At 45.6% G+C, this 19963-nt stretch overlaps 1 protein-coding gene across 3 annotated transcripts in view; it reads left to right on the top strand.

Annotated features, from left to right (window-relative positions):
* The window catches only part of MBOAT2 (membrane bound glycerophospholipid O-acyltransferase 2), a 125145-nt gene that overhangs the window by 82365 nt on the left and 22817 nt on the right, over positions 1 to 19963 (top strand). For 2 of the 3 annotated variants that reach the window (XM_084792209.1, XM_084792210.1), the window contains exons 4-5: positions 5908 to 6003; positions 15658 to 15713. In XM_084792209.1, the coding sequence (XP_084648335.1) occupies positions 5908 to 6003; positions 15658 to 15713 (152 nt within the window). The remainder of the gene's footprint in view (positions 1 to 5907; positions 6004 to 15657; positions 15714 to 19963) is intronic. The other variant, XM_084792208.1, reaches the window with a different exon arrangement.

Here is a 19963-nt window from a genome sequence, read left to right as displayed (position 1 = left end):
GCAGCGGTGCCACACTTGAGGGATGAAGTGAAGTGGTCCAAATCCTCTGTCTTGTTTCACCAACACTTCTGAGTTTCATGTCTCCTCACAAGTCAATCAGTTGTAGGGGGACAAGAGCTTCCGTGATGGAGTCAGAATAGGTAGAGTCCCCCAGGGACCGGAGTGGCTCGAGAAATCCATGTTTGAGAGATCACACATGACAGGGCTGTGATTTGAATGGTGTGATTTTATTGCGTCTGTGTTCCTCTTTGAAGATAGTGGTGCTCATGCATTGGCCACTTAAAATATGACGGTGTGCATATTGGCTTACATGTCAGCTTTCTCTGCTGATGTGCAAACTTGAAAAGGCGAAGGCTTTCCCCAGCACTATGCCTACAGTCTATCTCAAAAGGAAAGATGACACCAGACGTTTGATGAGGTAACTCAGTTGCGAGTAAGAGAAAAGAAACTTAGCACCAAGATCGATTTCTTATGCTGGGGCTGCCCAAAGCCTATAGAGCAGCCCAGTGACATCAGGAAAGCTGGGAGCTCTTGCTCTGTTGTGGACCTTAGCTTGTGTGTCTCCCTATGCATGCAAGGCAGTGCCTGCAGCTCTCATCACACCATGTGCAGGGCCAAAGAAAAGGCACACTGCCCGCCCAGCACCACCGCCTCTTTTCTCTAGGAAGACATAACACAGTACAGTGGTAGAAAGAAACCTGTGGATGTGATTTCAAACTTTCCGATAGTCATTTATAAACTAAACCATAACCAACCTTAGGATAGCATTGCATAGACCCCTAATATATCCAATGATAACTTGTAAAAGTAGAACCAATAAAAAGGGGTAACAAGTTATTGACATTTTGTATTTTATTGTCGCAGCAGACTTAGCCATTTTCCAAGAGCCCAGTAACTACCCGTGAGTCATCAGAAAGTACCAGTCTGTGTTTCACAATTAGCTAGTGTTTAGGGAAAGGTGTATGTGTAACCGGCAGTCAGCCTTCCAGCAGCTTCCACATCTGTGGGTTCAACACTGTGGGCAGAAAATGTTAGAAAGCCATGGCTCCTGTGTTGAACACAGACAGATTATTCCCTAGACACGGTCAGTTAATACAGCATTTACCTTCTGTCAGTCACTGAAAGCAACCTGCAACAGGGATGGTTGAGGGGCACAGTGGGAGGAGTGTAGCTTCTCTGTAACTACTGTGCCATTTGGTGTACGGGACCTGACCACCTGTGGATTCTGGTGTCCAGCCGGATCAGGAGCTGGAATCAACCAATCCCCTTTAGATAGTGACGGACAGTGCCGTACATACTTATTTTTAAATCTACGAGTTACATGGCTATGTAATACCTAATTTACAAACAATGAGCTGTCCAGTACAAGTCTTTGTAAATCCCATGTGCACAGTCTCCGTGGAATGCTGTCATTGACTAGTGCCACAATTTCCATAGCTAGCTCGTGGTTGCAGGCCAGCTGCGGTTTGATAGCACTGACTACTGATAGATGCTTAATTACTATCCAGTTCAGTAGCATGGCTGCTCGTGTTACTGATGAGCTAATGCCACTCTGAGGTGAGTGTTGACTGATACACACGCTAATGAAATAGTGGTGATGATGTCACGCCTCGCATTGCTGTCATCTTCACATTTTTAATTAAAATCTAACTTGATTTATTAATATCTTCACCCACAATTTAATCCTAAATTAGAGTCAGCCAGCAAATGTTGTTTCTAACAGCATGAGATAGTAATTGCTTTAGGCTTCTATGCTGCTGTAAGACACGAGCATCCATTGTAATACACAAATGGACAGGGTGTAGCCAAATAAAAGTATTTTACAAAACCAGATGTTGGATGATTTTTCCTCTAAAATCATGATTTTTGTTTTAATGAATGGATTTATCTTACTTTTCAACTTCTGTCACACAAGTTAGGTGACAGAAGGTCCCTAGGTTTTATAGTCTTATATAATATTCCACCCTAGTTAGGTAGGAATTGAAATCTCTGAATGTAGAGTTGGGTAGATTTGCATAGTATTGTACCATTGTGTAGTATTTCCACCATTATGCTGCAGACCTTTGCAGTACATATTCCACGACTTTGGCCTAAATGCATTATGTGAAATAAGAAGTAGAATGTCAGTCTAAAGAATATGTATATGTAGTAACGTATGCTGCAAAAATACCTGCTTAAAAGACTTTAAAAATTACGTTCTTGGGGGCTGGAGAGATGGCTCAGCAGTTAAGAGCACTGTCTGCTCTTCCAGAGGTCCTGAGTTCAATTCCCGGGAACCACCTGGTGACTCAAAACCATCTATAATGTGATCCGATGCCTTCTTCTGGAGTGCAGGCATACATGCAGGCAGAGCATTGTGTACATAATAAGTAAATCTTTTTAAAATTCCGTTCTTCCGGCTGGAGTGTAGCTCACTTGGTAAGATCTTAGCTAGCATCTGCAACAGAGGAGAAACTGGGCGTAGGGGTGCACCCTAAAATCTCAAGACCTCCACAGTGGCATGCATGACTCCCCCGCCCCCTGCCACATAATAGACAGATGATAGATAGACAGACTGATTAACCAATAGATAAACAAATAGACAGACAAATAAATGCCAAAAAATACTCAAACCCTACAAGTGTGAGGGCTGAGTCCCCCGGCTAGCCTGAGTGTTAACCTACTTTAAAACTGTCGAACACACTGTCTCCACCCTGCTGTGAGTCTCCAAGTTATCACCAACAACTGCTTGACTGAGTCTCTTTATATTTCTAAATAAACTGGTGGTTACATTTTTTCTTATATAATTTGCTCATTAACGTTCTTACCTGTTTTCCACTTGAATTATTTTTACCACTTGAATTCTTAATCTGTTTTTTCTTACTGCTTGGAAATTCTCTGTTAGGGGCATTAACCTAATATAGGTACTAAGTAATTTCTGTTACATTAGCACGCAGTACTGTGTATCATATAGAACTGTCTGATGTGCGTGTAGGAAAATCTCCAAGGCATTTGTGAGCTTTGTGCTTACGAGATTGCCCCCACTCTATGTGTTCTCTTTTATCTTATTGTATGATGCGTCATGATACTGCCTTTTACATTTAGATCTCTTCATGTTTTGACCAGTTGGTGTTCCATGTGTGTCATGTGCCCTCGGGAACTGTCTCTGAAGAGACCGTCGTTTCACCTCACTTAACCTCATTCATCTCGCCACTGGTTTACTATGCCAGTGTTACTGTAAACTAACTCGCCAGTTGCACAGTGAGCCTTTTTAACTGCCTTTTATTTGCATAATCTTTTGATCTATTTTTGAAACAGTGCTGCATCCTAAATCCCCGCGGCGTATTCTTTCATATGTTAGAATGGGGCAAGGCCTCAGCATCGTGTGTTTATTTAGTTAGCTAGAAAAGCCCCTAAAGATCAGCTGGTTAGCCCCACCAAAGGCTTTGTTAGGATTTTGATTGGGATTATGTTGCTAAACTTAGAAATTAATTTAACAAGAGTGGAATTTATTATGATAGAGTCTTCAAAGCTACAGGGAGGTTGATGCTGCGCAGCGCACACGCCCCTCCCACACCACACTTCTTGTTTCCTTGCTTTTTCTCCCCTTATGAATTACTGCCTTCTCAGGGCTGACAAGATGTGTGTGTGTGTGTGTGTGTGTGTGTGTGTGTGTGTGTGTGTGTGTGTGCATATATGTGTGGAAGCACGTGTGTGTGCATGTGGAGGCCAGAGGTCAATATCGTGTGTCTTGCTTCTTCACATTATTATTGTTTTGTCATTGTTGTTGATATTATTTATGCTTCTGAGAGAGAGTTTGGGGATGGGGAGTCATGCCATACTGCACCTGTGGAAATCAGAGGACACTGTTGTGTAATTGACTTTTTTTACACCTTTATGTGGGATCTGGGGACAGGACTTAGGCTGTCATGTTTGCCTGTCAAGTGTTTTTTACCTTCTAAGCCATATAGTTGGCCCTCAAAACATAATTTTTTGAGGCAGTTTCTCACAGACAATTCAGCTAGCCTGGATGGCCAGTGAGCTCCAAAGGTATTTTTGCCTTTGCCTGGTGCTGGGGTTACAGGCTCGTGCTGCTGTGCCTAGGTCTTCTCATGAGTTCTGGGGACCAACGCCAGGTCTGTCTGCTTGTGTGGCAAGCAGTCTTCCCAGCCCACATGTAGACCTTTTAATGTTAAGGAAGTATCTCTTCTCCCCAGCTTACTAAAAGGACTTTTTGCTGAGCCCAGGACTTCATGCATGCTAAAAGCAAGTGATCTACCACTGAGCTGTGTCCCTCATCTTTTACCTTTTTTTCCTTTTACAATAGGGTTTTGCCATATCCTAGGCTGGCCTTGAGCTTACTCTTTAGTATAGGCAGGCCTCTGAACTTGAAACCTTCCTGCCTCAGCCTCCTAGGTACTGCCACAAGCCTGGCTTAAGTTTTAGCAAATGTGTTTGTATCTTTTTGACTCATCACTATGATGATTAATACTGCTTGCCCTCCTATATGGACTCCGACTTGAATTTACACAATAAACTAATGTTGGTTGACATATCTCATATTAAATAAATGCTGGCTTTAGCATATTCTTTCTTTCTTTTTTTCTTTCTTTCTTTCTTTCTTTCTTTCTTTCTTTCTTTCTTTCTTTTCTGTTTAACCCTGACTGTTCTGGATGGAACTTGCTATGTAGACCAGCCTGAATTTGAACTCACGGAGACCCACTTGTCTCTGTTCCTAAGTGCTAGGATTAAGTACATCCAGTTTTTCTGTTCTTTTTCCAGAGCTTTAAAGAACTCATTCATAAAGCCACCCAAGTCACCCACATGAGAAGCTTAGGATTTAGATTAACCAAATAGATAATTTTCCCCTTTGATTGCCTCTGTATTGAATGATCAGAAAACTCTCAAGTTTGAGAGCTACATTTGACTATTTGGCCACAATTCCCACTGTGTTTATATTTGACTATTTAATCCATCTAGAATTGTTTTCACATGAGATGAAGGCTTAGCTTCTGCTCTACCACTGGCCCTGTTGGCTAATAACACATCTGTCCCCTGAGAATTTGTCTTTGTCTTGTGCCATATTACATTCTCTAGGATATGTTTGGGGCTTTCTTCTGTTCTTTTTCGTCGATACATAAACTCATTTTCCATACTGTGTTCAGTTGTAATTCTATCTCAGAACCTTCAGTTTGTTAAAGTCACTGGCTACTTGTGCGTGAGCGCCCTGTGATCTGCTCTAAAGGTCATGGTTTTAGACTATTGAGGGGACATTTTAAAAATCAAGTTAAATTGCTGGAAAGCATGAGACCAGAGGTCAGATTCCCCAGAATTTGTAAATACTGTGTGGCCCTGGTGATGACTTGCCTACAGTGTTAGCCACAGAAGGCAAGGAATTACAGACCAGGCTAGCTCACAAGAGTAGCCATGCTGTGAGGTCTGGAGTTGACCGAGGGACCGTGCTGCAATGAACAAAGTGGGAGGGTGACCAAGGATGATTCCCAACATGGACCTCAGGTCCCCATAAGCACACAAACACACTAGTGTCTGCACACATGCAGAAGCATGCATGCACATAGGAAATAAGTGGGGAAAGCTTAGTTAAGAATTGTGCAATGTATGCGGAAGCAGTAATTGGTAAAGTAAAGCTGTTACTAGTAATCACATTTTTTTATGTTCATGGCTTTTACATGTATAATTTTATGAATGTCTGTCTTTCAGAACAAGGTTGAAAAGCAGCAGTGGTCAGTTTCATCTACCATTTACCACATATAGGAAAGAGCTCTCATAATCTGTTAAATCAAGTTATCTGTAGGATAGACTTAATAATATTTCATTGTTGAGCCATATGAATTAGTGAATTTCTTTACAATGTACCTTTTAACAAAATGAACGTTTCCACTAATCCAGCTTATTTTTGTTTTGCAGATGTTGTTTTGTGTTTGCTTTGGGATACCTCTCAGTGTGTCAGATTACTAGAGTCTATATCTTTGATTATGGACAATATTCTGCTGATTTTTCAGGGTAAGATTAAAACTTGATTCAGTGACCTCTTTTATCTATTCTAACATAGTGGCTAAAAATACAGACTATAATTTCACTTAGGACTTCCAATGGAAAGCTGTTAAACATTTGTGATACTGAGTAAGTCACAGAGGTAACCTGTGCTTTTACATTGCTTTGTATAAACCCTCTAAATGTACAGCAGTTAGACTCTTAACACGGCATTCTGCTGCTGAAAGTAGTTTCTAATTCTAATAGGAATTTCTGCAACCATTTATAAGTATCGAAAATCAGCCCCTTGAAGCTACATTCTTGCTACTTAGTCCTCTCTTCTCCCCTTTTTTTCTGGCTCCCTCCCTTCCCTCCTTTCTCTTCCCTCCATTTTTCCCTCTCTCCCCCGTTTCTCCTCCCCCTTCCCTCCCTCCCTCCTTCCCTCGTAGAGTAGTGGAAACCCCTTCTGGCATTTGTCCCTCAGAGGGGATGTGTTTCCTCCCTGGCACCACACTGGTCTCCTTATCCTGTAAGGAAACTGAAGGCGTGTTAGGAGCTGAACATGGCAGCGGCCTTTCTGAGCCAACAGCTCCTGTCCTGCCTTGTGGGGCCCAGGTGGGCAGCCGAGCACGTCACACTCCACACCCTGCCACAGCTCTCCCCATTGAAGGAGACGGGTGTGCCTTCTTCAGTCTTGAGCCATCTGGGCAGTAGCGAAATGAATAAAACATAAGCAAGTTAGGGGGAAAAATCCTATCCCTGGGGAGAGAAATTGGCCAAATTATTTGAGAAAAATCACCTATAAGAAGGAAAAATTTAAAGGCTAAAGTATCTTTTTCTCCCCTATATGTGTTCCAAGATAACAAATAAAACTAAGTCTAAACACATGACATATACAAAAAAAGAAGGGAAGAAGGAAGGAAAGAGAGAGAGAGAGGGAGAGAGACTGAGACAGAGAGACAGAGAGAGGGAGAGGAAAGAAAAATGCTGGCTCAGATTAGGAAGCAAGTCAAGTGGAAGTGGAGTTTAATCCCACACCTGGAGTGCAAGGGCGGAGAGCAGACCAGCAACCCATGTCTAAACAACGGGTGTTCTTAAAGAATCAGCACATGATGCACTCACTGTGAACAGGAGGAAGTGGCCCAGGTCACATGTTGTCATCTCGGTGGGATGGAATTGGGGACCAGCTGTGAAATGATCAGAATCTCTAGAGAGCAGACCCAGGCTAAGAATAGACACCGAAAGCTAACCGCCTGAGACAGTGCATGTCGCCTTGAGCTATGGATCCCCAGGGCCCAGCATCTGTCAGCAGGTCCCGGGGTGTCAGGCGGGGAGAACTGTGGATCCTCCAGCCCTGCTTTACCCGGTGCATCTGCTCTGGGTTTCTCTAGTGTATATTTATAGTCACTCCATATCAAGTTTTTTCTTTTTCTTTTACACACTAGTACCTCAGCATAACCAAATTGACTCAGTGACATAACCGTGTGGGCTGGTACCAGGACACATCTGTGGGACCCTCTTCCAGTTTGATCTTAGTCATTATCTTTTTTATCTCTCCCTCGTCCGCTACTCCAACCCATTGCTACCCTTTAGTCCCTTATGTAACATCTTTTTCTGCTAGCTCCTCATAGGCTGCTGTCAAAACAACTGTCATCACAGTGGATTAACATAAAGGTTTATTCTCACGTTAGTTACAGCCCCTGGGGAGGGGGGGCCTCTGCTTCCTAGGGGTAGGGCAGGAGGCCCTTTCCTTCTGGCACCTCCTCCATGGTCTCTGGGATGTTCTAGATTAAGCTTATTTGGTCGGAGATGGGAGAGTGATAGACATACGTGCTTATATTCTATTAGCATAAACTATTACATGGACCCACAAACTAGAGAATACTTTATATTAAGGGCTTAATGACTTTTTTCAAAGTTATTTATGATGTGACTTTAGCAGTATTCTGTTAAAATTTATAAATTAAGTAGTTTGATATAATTGTAAATATTTATTGAAAAAAACATAGCATTTTAAAGATAGACTACCTGTTTATAATAATCCCAATTTAGAGAAACATTTTCAGCCATTGGGAGGATGCCATTGATAAAGATGAGATGCAGACTTGAGCTAACCGAAGCCTGCGGCCCTGGCAGAACTAAGCCGAAGAACTTGCTCGTTTTAAAGTGGGCATAAGAGAAAAGAGCCTCTTGTAGGCCAGTGCTTCCTGATGGGGGACTCAGGAGGTGGGAATCCTCAGTGTGGGGCAGCAAGGGGCAGAGAAGGGCCATCCTGTGAAGCCGATTAGGACAAGTGTCATTGCTCTTTGAAGTGTTGATGTCTAGAGACAGCACAAGCAGGGAGCGCCAGGCTCTAGCTGAGGGATTTATGTGAAATCTCCTGAATGAGACGGATTTATTTGCTTGAGGCATGGAAGAACTGAGATAGATGGGAAAGGAGTGTGTGTGTGTGTGTGTGTGTGTGTGTGTGTGTGTGTGTGTGTACACGGGTAGTTCAGAATTTCTTTTCGTCAAAGACTGCCCTAGTTGCAGAAAAGGTAGAAGCCACTAAAGTTGTGAGGTCTCCCCTCAGCTTTAGAAAGATAACACAAGGAAAGGATAAAATGATTCGTGTTCCTTTCTATCGGAATAACTTAAACTGTAACAGAAAAGAAGAACCTGTTTCAGAAGCGCTGTGAAATGTCCAGGAATAAGTCTGAGAAGAAATGGGCGGGGCCCCGTGAAGACAGCTGTGAAATCTTGCTTAGGGATATGAACTTGAGAAACCACTTGCCTGTGTTTAGGTGGTGTCAGGAGCAAGAAGGTAGGCGTGATAGTTGGTATAACAAAAGTTATATTGTAGCATGCTGAGGGCCATGACACGAAGGTATCACTCTAAGCCGATCTCCCCAAGGCTGTTCAAACCTCAACTGAAGGTCAGGTCCAGGCTCTAACAGTAGTTCCTGATTCGAGGGTCAGGATCCTAGGGGAGACTCCCCAGCCACAGGGCAGAGCAAGATGAGTCTCTCCAGATGTGCAAAGCAGAGCATTGCTCTTGGTCTTTGCGTATATACTGTCCAGTGGGCGTCATGGGGTTCTAGGACCGTGTCTAGTTATCTTCAGTGAGCGATGGTACTTGGGTTCTGGTTATCAGGTGCAGCCTTGGGAGTAGTGAGGTTCCTGACTAAGCTATTTTTATGTGTCTAAAAGGCATTTTTTAAAACTATGCTCATTATAGATAGTCAAATCCAATAATTCTTCTCAAATTAACCTGTCCCTTTAATCCAGTAATTTGCGTAGAGAAGCTGAGCATGGTGCACAAAGCTTGTAGTCCCAATGACCTGGGAGACAGAGGCAGGAGGATGATGGTCACGGGTTGGAGGCCAGCATGGTCTACATAGCAAGTCCAGGCCAGCTAGGGTACAGTGAGACCTTGAGAAGCCACCTCACACTGAAGCAAGTGCTTGAGAGCAGTGAATATGGTACACAAACAGCAAGGAGGCAAAACCAAGCAATCACGATGGAGACTAGACAGAGGCTAGCGAGGTGCTCAGCAGGTAAAGGTGCTCGCTGCCCGGCCTGACTTAGGACCCACGGGTGGAATGAGAGGCAGCTCCTGCCGAGTCGCCCTCTAACCCGGCTCACATGCTCACCACCCCAGGAAGTAGCTAAAGGGAACATGTCGAACAGCAGCGGTGGGCTCATAACCCATGGGGCAGTCTGGCTTATTTCTTTAAATAACTGCATTGGGCACTTGTGACGTGAAGAGGAGAATAAGCCCTAGTCTCTCGTCTCTCGTGAACAAATAAATCGCAGGAGGCGAGAACAGCGTTCTCATTGGAATTGGATCTGTGTTGCCAAAAGGATCACTTGGCGTGTCCACCACGAAACAGACACACAAGGGGCGCATGTAGAATAGTCCCCATTCAGATCAAGGCTGTGTCTTACAGCTAAGCATATAATACCAGCTGCTCAGTGGGTGTTGGCTTGGCAGCTGGTCTCCTGTGTCCCCTGGCTGAGGCCTACGGAGCATGCGTGATGCGTTTGGTAGGGGCTTTTGTAAGGACCCATTCTTTCAAGCAGAGGCAGAGACAGATGTGGCCTAGAAGCTGCAGGTGTCATTGTCGGGTTTTTTGTCTCTCCATCTTGAGAAGCCTTATTCGAGTCCAGAGTCTAATTTTAGACATGTTTTTGTGTTTTGTGAAGTGAGTCATGAAGGCCGCTAGCTGTTCTTTAAAATCTTCCTCACACAGTGCCCAGTAACTGTGTGTAAATGGGGTGATATGAAATATTCCACCACCGGAGACTTTGCACCTTCCAGTTCCGGTGGTTCTTCCTGTAGGAGTGTCTCCCAGCCCTTGACCTACATTTCACTACAGGAAGCAGCCCGTCTCGCTGCTAATGCAGTTCATGTCACCACAGGAATAAACAGTCTGGAGCTGTGGGGACTGGGTTGCCTGCCCCCTGCCCTGCCTGAGCTCTGCCGCTGAGTTTGAATGGGTTTCTCAGTGCAGTGTGGTAGAGCATGCCAGAAACACCTGCTTGGCTCAGGTCTGCAGACCCTGCGCAGGCTGCTCCAGCCAGCGGCCAGCCCAGTCTCCTCTGCCCCTTTTCTTCCATGCCTTCCTTCCCTCTCCTCAGCTTGGAGCACCCTTTCAACCAGATCTGCTTGCTCACATCCCAGATGGAATGACTGAGTTACTTCCACCTCATCTCTCTGAAGTTTCTGTCACCTCTGTACACTTATCCAAATATCGCTCGTTAATGCAGCTGCAGCCCCCCTTTATCTTTATCCATGAGAGCCGTGTCCCAAGCCACAAGGGGTGCTGCAAACCACAGGCACTAGTCACCCCAGTTGTACTGTTTTGCTGCACACACATAGCCACAATAGACCTGCACGTTCACAGGAAGAAGCAATCCCCCTGTGGCGTAGTGGAGCCACTACATTTACACTTCAGGGCCCTTGTCAAGTGCTACTCAGGCACAGACACTCTGGTGCTGCGACAGTTGATCTGCTGGCTGAGGTGGCTACTGGAGGGTGACAGCATCCTCCGCAGGGTAGGCTGGAGAAAGAGTGATTTGTGACTATGTCACAAGATGTCTGTCTCCATGCTACTCAAGAAGCATAAAATGTAAAACGGGCATATCTCCAGAGTCTCCCGTTCTCTTTGTTCAGACTATGGTTGTCTGTGGATAATAGGAAAAGGAAAACGTGTGCACGCACACGTGTGTGTGTGTGTGTGACTGCTGTGTGCGCACACCCGTGTATCTCTTAGTCCTGGCAGGAAGCAGCTTCAGAAACAGCACTTCCCGTTTGGTTATTGTGTCCCCTCAATGCCTCGTGCTCGAAGCAGTTCCTGTGTTTGGTAGGTGACAGTGTGACCGCATGACTGTGGCAGTGGGTTAGCCTGTGGCAGAATGTGCTGGGCCTCAGGTGCTGGCTGAGGTATTGGTGATGTTGTTATTTCATGTTTTCCACACAGTTGTCATTGTCCTCTCCACTTTATAGTCAGTTACTGCTGTGAGAAATATTAAATAGTGCCCCCTCCACTATGGTAGATGGCAGTCAGGTTTTATGAGTTTAATTTTTTAGTTTTTGTTAATGTGTGTGTGTGCGTGTGCGTGTGCGTGTGCATGCATGTGTAAAAGAGTGCAGATTGCAGGAGTCCGTTCTCTACTTCTCCTCATTGGACCTGCAGATCCAACTCAGGTATGTAGGCTTAGTGGCAGGCACCTTTATCCACTGAGCTGTCTTGCTGGCCCGGTTTACCAGCTGTCTTGTTCCCTGTGTCTAATCAGCATGCTGCATAAAACACATGCAATGTGGACTCCCGGATCTCTCATCTGTTGCTCCTGCGTCCCTTTTCAGGACAGCAGGACAGCAGCCCATCTCTAGTTAGTTACCCTTGTCAGAAACCTTGGTAGCATCAGGTCTCAAACCCTGCCTCAGCCACACCAAATCACCATCAAAGCCCCACTGGCTTTAGAACACACATGGGAATCACTGCAGTCTGCCTATGCTGGTCCTGGTCTCTCCTGTCTACTTCACCGCATCTTTGCCCCCACTTTTTCACCTTACATCTTTTCTCAGTCTTCTCAGAGTCAAAAGCGTTTCCACTGAAACCCAGGTCAGCTCCCGACCCTACATCCTCCAGTCCTTTCTTATCTCTTGGTTGAAGGCACATCCCCCTGAGAAGCTGCCTTCTGCCCTGTCCTGGCCTCCTCACCCTGGCCTCCTTGCTGCTCTCCCAAGGCCAGTCACACTTCTGTTTTCAGGCAGTGACCTTGCCCTATTTCCATCTGGAGTGCCCTTACCCCAGGCGCCCTGCACTGGATTTCCGTTCACATGTCACTTTGGGGGTGCTTGTTAGTTCTCATCTGTGCTCCCCATCCCTCTCTCGGCTCCATTTTCTTGTGCAGCATTTGGCAGATTGCGGATCTACCTGCCCATCTCTCTCCAGTAGTTCTGTGACGGCAAGGATGGGTCTGTGGCTCATTGTGCCTCCAGTGAAGCCAAAGCTTGGCCCTGGAACAAAGCCTGGTGCTTTGTAGATGCTTATTAAGTGCTGTCTTCCTGAGTGAGAGAGTAAGTAAGTCAGTGGGGTGTGCAGACCGCAGCCTTGCCTGGGCTCACATCCCGCATGCATTTGGTGCTCGGCAGGCGAGCCTTGTTTGGTTTCCATGGGTCTTGTAGATAAAGAGCATTTATTTGCATAAAGGTGATTTGAGTGTAGGGACATAGGAACTTGCTTCTGTTGTTAGGTGACATTTCCTGGTGCTTGTAGTCACTGGGACATTAATAGACCAGCATCATTTGAGTTCAGTCACAGCCATCTCCAAGAGATAATGAGACAGTGCCCAAGGTACCCATCTATTCTACACCCTCCTTCTCTAGTAGTGTCAACTACAGACGAGAATTTGGGAGAAAACCAAATGATCCTGTTCTCATTCGTGTACACTCATAACGTTCTCGTAAATTTTTATATCAGAAAGTCTAGGGTTTGTTTGTTTTTTTTCTTTAATGCCTTGGATGGAGAGATGGCTCTAAGAGCACTTGCTGCCTTGCAGAGGACACATTGTGGCTCACAACCATCTGTACCTGTAACTGCAGTTCCAGGGACCTGACACCCCTTTCTGGTCTTTACAGACACTGCATACATGAAGTGCACATACATACAAGATTTTTTAAAAAAAATCCCTTAGTTCACAGGAGCATCTTTGTGTTAGCCCAAACTGATCTGTCAGTTATGTATTTACTTGAGTGGCGGCAGTCTGCTTTCCTACATTCCTAGCTGTCTCTCACCAAGAAGGTGATGTTGTCACATAGAAAATGGAGGGGTCCCATCCAGGCCCAGAGCCCTCCGTTTGAGTCCTGAGGCTGTTTGCCTGCCTGCTGTAGGATAGGCAGGAGGTTCTCGGACATGGGAAGGGAGTAGGTATTGGGGAGTGCCCTTTGATACAAAATCAACAGTTAAAGAATGTCAGTAAAGGTTCAGTGAACACACTAGCTGCTCTGAGACAGCTACAGAGTGTGTGCTGCCGAGGAAACGCCACCTCTTCTCCCTGAGTGCTGTGTTGGCTCCTCTGCTGGTGTTTTCTCTGTACAGCAGGCTCTGCCCCTAGGACGGTGCGAGTTTTGACACATTTCTTGTGCCCTCCCTATCCCATGCTCCCCCCGCCCATCTCTCCTCCAGCCTCCCAGCTGCGCTCAGCCTCTCTCAGTTGAGTTCATCCATTTCTGTTCCTCTCCAGCTTCTTGAATTCTGTTTAATCCCTTCATCCCTTCTGAAACTTGTTGCAGTCTTTCTTGTCCTCATTCACAGCGCACCCCTCTGCACTTGGTGCTGATGTCGCCTTCCGTTGTCATAGTCCTGTGTTTAGTGTGATCCCGGAAGCAGGCTGATCCAGAGGCAGTGGACTCTGAAAACGGAAGGCAACACAGGGGGTGGATCATCACCAGTGTTGCTGTCTTTGCAGAATGACTCCAGGAAGAACAGCTCAGATGGGGTGGGGGTGGGGATGGGTAGAATCCAGTCCTGGGATCTGCTCACCACCTTCTTCCTGTCTTTGTTAGGCATTAGCTGTGCACCTAAGCACTGTTCAGCCTCCATGACCAGGGTGTGGTCCTGTGAGGTTCAGCATCCTTTGCACCTCATCAATAGAAGTTACATGAAGGGTGCACATGCGCAGTAGGTACTGTGAAGACATGCACTCGATGCTGCATCTCTTGGACGTATTACATATGGTAGTCACGGCTGAATAAGCCAGTGTGTGGGTATCACAAAAAATTCAGCCATGTGCATGGGATTCAAAGTTTAGAACTGAATGGGATGTTGTAATTCATTGTGAATAGAATCAGGCAGGGTGAGAACAATGAGTCTTTCCCCAGAGGAGACGGAAATCTCCGAGCATTTGATAATCCTCAAGGACGTGAAGGATGCCTTGCATGGCAGAAACGACAGGCAGCCTGGGTGCAGAGCAACCAGGGGGGATTAGACGGGCGGAGCAATGATTTCCTAGGTAACTGTAAGAACTGGCTTTTAAGGGAGCCAAGAGAAATCCTTCCCTCTTAAGTACAGGGAATTGGAGAACAGCCCTTATCTGACCTTGCCCCTTGGAGCATGAGTTCTTAAGGGCACAGCTGTGAATCTGACTCCAGAGTGAGCTGAGGCAAGCAAGCCCTTGTGCTGCTGTGCGCACACTGTGATGCAGCGCCCCTGCTCTGAGCAATGTGGCCGATGGAAAATTAGTATTGGAATCTCGCCAGATGGGGACTGAGCCTTTACCCCTCAGGACCAACTAGCCCTGGCCACCCAATGAGGGCGATTCCATGTGGCCCTCTTTTTGAGGCTTTGAGAGGGTGGTACAGTGATATCCCTAGCTCTCCCAGCATGTGGAGCACATGCTCTTCCTGGTGGCAGACGTAACTTCCGATTTTATTGACATTTCAGAAAGTTGAGCGGCCGTCTGAAAGCCGATGCTGTGAGTGGTGAGGCATAACGTGGTGCAGTGTTCTTATTTGATAATTTGTCTCTCTTTCAAGTTAGCCATTCAGTTAGAATTCTTACAAGATGCAGGAGAAATGCTCCCGTTTCTTGTAATACACGTGAAAAATTCTCTTTTCTTTAATGAATGCCAGGCTTCTCTGTTCTGGGTGCCTGGCATTGGTGTGCCCTGCTTTCTGTAATCTGCCCTTTGCTTTTCTCTTGTTTCCCTCTTGCTGTTTGGCTTCACACCCCTTACACTTCTCACCCAAACTCCTTTAATTTTCTCTTTATCCTCCTTTCTCGGGCATCTTCTATTCTCTTTGATGTTCAGCCTTGGGCCAGTGGCCCAGGGGGAACGTTGGAGGAGGCACTTAGTCACAAGCTAGCCATATCTGATGTCCCTGCACTTCTGACCACATCTCAGGATGCATGAGTTGAAGGAGGCTGGCTCACAGAAGGCTGTTTCTAGGCACAGTGTCCTCTTTTTATTTGCTTTTTTAAACCACCGAAAAAGAAAGCCTTGATTTCTTCTCTCTCATACTTCCTGAAGACAGAAAGACCCTGAGTTGTTAGCTTCATAAAAATCCCCTGCAAGTTTTTGATATGGTAGAAACTTCAGGATTTTATTGTCATGTAATCAGAGTAGAGCCTTTTTCCTGTGTCGTACGTGTTGTTATAAAATTCTCCATTTAAAATATCTACTTTTGTCTCGTCACAGCCCAATGATGATCATTACGCAGAAGATCACTAGTTTGGCTTACGAAATTCATGACGGTAAGAATCTGGAAGTTAATTGTTCCTCACCGGAAAGAACCGTGTTCAGAGCACTTTTGCCTTGAGATGGTACCCTAAGTCCTCTCTATAGTAAAAGGGAAGGAAGGGAGAAACAGGTAGCTTTGTTTAAGGTTATCAAAATGTGTTTCACCCTCAGCCCTGTGTTTATTCTTGATTTTTAATTCAGTTCAGTGATAAAAAGCAAAATAGTCCTAGGACCCATGTAACAGACCTTTGGTCTAAGTTATGTTTTATTCCTGTTTTATTTGTCTTAAATTTATACTGCAGTCTATATACTTCTCCTGCCCTACCCCTTTTGTGTCCACACCCATATACACATGTATGTTCATAGACATTTAGTGTAAATATCTACCTATTTTATATGTTTAATAAGTGAGTATAGGAAATGCCAGCAGTCCAGACTCCTTGGATTGTTGGCTTGGGTTCCTCAGAGGTAGAAGGAACAAATCTGCTCAGAGTTGTCTGTCTGTCCCTGCATATGTGCTCCCTGGAGTCCTGCGCCCACTCCCAGCCCAGGCCCCACATATGGGCGGGGCACAGCCTTGGCAGCTCTCCAGGACAAGGAGGAGTTGTCCTCTTCCTTTTTGCTGCCAACAAGCAAAGTTGCCTGCTTCATTTTAAGGGGACATGGACAGAAGGAACAGATTTTTCTCCTTATACTTACTGGTCCGTGTTTAATCCCTGTGTGTTCAGCCAAAGCTTTCCTTTCTGCCCTCCAGGAAGTGGAGCCTGTGCTCCTAGAGGCAGGAGGGTGAGGCGTAGGGTGGCCTGAGGAGACCCACACTCCACATCTCCTCTCATCTCCATGCTTGTAGTCAGACCCACACTAGATGGTTTCTTTGTGCATTGCAGATGGCCATGCCTTGTGGTTCTTGCGTTATGAACGGTGATGTGGGCAGAGGTTCTGCAGTCACGACGCGTATGCTGTGAATGTTGTAAATGAGACCAGTTGTCTTTAGGTGCTGAGATTCACGTGTCACACAACAGGTCCCACCTCGAGATCTGGGAGGTGAATATAGGAACGTCATGGGTCAGGAATGTCATTCAAGCACCTTCTGGCAATATATATCGAACAGTGTTTTGTAATCTGGTCTTTGAAATAGACTTAGAGAGCAGGTGTTGATTAGCCTTGCCGTGTTTGACGAGTTCGGGCCCTTTAGCTTTGCATGTGAAGACTCTTCCTGCAAATCGACACTTTCCATCCTACCTGAGAGCAGCTACCCTCCACTTTATGCTCCAGGGGTGGGGGTGGGGTGGAGGTAGAGTCCCAACCCTTCCTAGTCTGTGTCCTCAGTGACTCATACAAGAGAGGACAGCCTTGTCTGCCTTGAGCACTCTAAGCCTATCACTAGCTTAGTCTCCGCATCCAGTGTGTTCCTGGCTAAGCTTTATTCCAGTGAAGATTCTAAACAGTGAACGACAGACATGCCGGTAGTGAGTGAGGTTCAGAAGCCAGGAGCAAGCTTTTCAGAGTCTCCTCCCAGTGGAGCCAGAGACAGCCCCCGATCCCCAGCAGCAAGTATGGGAACGCCTGTGATACGTCATCTTCCAGGAAGTTCATCAGAGCTGGGGAGCCCGTGTGCTTGCCAGGGGCTGGTCAAGCACATACCAGTGCCTACCAGGTGTCAGAGCTGCAGATTCCTGGTGGGGAAGCAGGCGTTGAGAAGAAACCATGTTGGCACAAACAGTTGCAGCCTACAGAACACTTGTTTCGGTGCAGGGACTGTGTGCCTGCCAAGCAATGGATAATGCTTGCAGGCAGGCCCTGCTGAGGACAGTGGCAGCAGACCATGGGGACTCTGGGCAGTGGACCTGGACCTCTCCTGTGGCTCGTTCTTAGCTGCCAGTCCAGTGGTGGTGTCCTTACTGGCAGCTGTGGGAAGCAGATGTTTTCTCTTGGAAAACTTGAGACATCTTGCTCCCCTTATGGTATCGAGTCACCTTCCCTGCTGTTACGGTTTTAAGTTGTGTACAGGAGATTGCTGAGGTCTCTGAACTGAAAGATGGCACAGCCTGCCAGTGTGTTTGGTCATGCTGTCTGTCATGCCCCTGGCGGGTGTGGCATGGGGTAGGGGTTTGCTGCAGCTTCTTTGATTTCACTTCATTTAGGAATATATCAGCCTAGTTGGGTACCTGATAAGGGAATATGATAAGTCTGTTTCCTGTCTTAGACTGAACTGTATTAATTTATCTTAGCGCTATTCTTCTAGTTTAAAAAAAAAATGATATCTTAGGTTTTTTGGTTTGGTTGTTTTTTGTTTTTGTTTGTTTGGTTTGTTTTTTTGTTGTTGTTGTTTTGGTTTTTTTGGTCATTCTGAGTACCCAAATTTTGAACTAAGGAGGGAACCTGGCTTGTAGACAAAATTATTATATAAATATGCTTTCCCTTAAGTTATATGTTTTTTTTCCTTGGTTGGTTTGCAGTTTAAAATGATAATAGCCTTCTAGGTCTACTTAGCAGGGTACATTGCTCCGGAAGCCCCACACTAAACCAAATACTCAGAAATGCTGTGCAAGGGCTGGGGAGCTAGCTCAGCGAGTAAAGGCATGAGGGCCGAAGTTCAGATCCCCAGCGTCCACTACAAACTTGGCATGGGAGCATAAACCTGTAACTCCAGCAGTGGTGGAACTGGAGACAGGAGGCTCCTTGGGTCTTGCTAGGTGGCCAGTCTAGCCAAAATAATGGGTTGTATGTAGGCTGACTTAGAAACCCCATCTCAAAAAAAAAAAAAAAATTCTATGGAGAAACAGTGGGAGAGGATGCTAGCCATTGCCTCTGGCCTGTCAAGCATGATTGAGCATTCCTATACACAAAGAAATCCTGAATAAAACACCCTAGAAAGTTTGTATGTAGAGCTGGAGAGATGGCTCAGCAGTTAAGAGCACGGTCTGTACTTCCAGAGGTCCTGAGTTCAATTCCCAGCAACCCCATGGTGACTCACAACCATCTGTAATGAGATCTGATGCCCTCTTCTGGCCTGCAGGTGTACATGCAGGCAGAACATTGTATAATAAATAAATGAATCTTTAAAAAAAATTTTTGTGTGTAGCAACGCTTAATATCACAAATGACTGCAAACCTGCCTTTTTACTGGTAAAAGGAAGGAAATGAGGGAGGGAGGGGAATTGTCTTCAAAAGAACCCTGGGCTTCATGTCTTTAGGTGGCCCCAGATCATTTGGAAAGGGTCGGTCTGTCTAGTGTGAGGACATAGAGCTGTTGAGAGTGCCATTTCCTCTGAGGTCCCTCTCGTACTCTCCTTTTCAGTGTGGTTTCTGGGAGGTTGTTTTGTTTTCTCTGCATGATTTCCAAAAGTAGGTACATGCCCCTTGAAGGAAATTTGAAAACATAAAATAACTCTAAGGAAAAGGTAACGAATCTGAGCTCGGGCAAAGTTCCGCCGAGCGTCAGAGCATCTCCCTAGTCGTCTTGACCTCCGTCTTTCTCATAGGCCTGGTTTTCTTTTTCTCATTTGTCAAGATAGATTTATTTTTATTTGTATGTGTAAGTGTTCTGCCTGTTTGTGTCTGTGTCTCGTGTGTGCTGTGACTGTGGTGACCAGGCGAGGGCACCAGAACCCCTGGGGGCTGGAGAGATACACATAGTGAGCCACCAAGAGGGTGCTGGGACTTAACCCTGGCTCCCCTCAAGGGCCTCCAACCCGCAAGCCAGCCCCTAGGTTTTCCTCAAAATAGATGCACAGTTATTTTCCGTTCCCTAACTATTGAGTTATTGATTTTTTTCTCTTAGGCTGGGGGAGGGGGAACGGTCTAGGGTGAGAGGAGAGAAATGTTTCCAGTCTCTGTTCTACCACTTTGCAGAAGCATAACGCGTCCTTCATGTTCCTTCTCCCTACTAGACTGAGGCCCACAGAGGGCGTCTATGTCTCTTCTGCTGTTTTTCTAGAGCAAACCAGTTCTCAGAGCATCTTAAGGACATTGTGACTCTCCAATGGTTGTCTGTGTCATCCATTCAAATATGTGTATGTTACATAATTGAGACCGTGCTGTGTAAATAAAAGCCTCTAAAAGTTCTGTGTATTTCTATGTAAAAATGGCGGCTTGTCCTTTTAACATTTTTAGTGTTGTTTTTTTTTTTTTTTAACTGTAGTCCAGCCTGACTTTGAACTTGAATTCTGCTTTGGCTTCCCTGACATTTCTTAACTAATTATGTTTTCATAATTAATCATGACCCTAACAACTTATATGCTCATTGGTTGTCTGTATTTCT

Source organism: Acomys minous (assembly GCF_964271855.1).
Source record: "Acomys minous genome assembly, chromosome: 8".
NCBI lineage: Eukaryota > Metazoa > Chordata > Mammalia > Rodentia > Muridae > Acomys > Acomys minous.
This window is presented reverse-complemented; position numbering and strand designations above follow the sequence as displayed.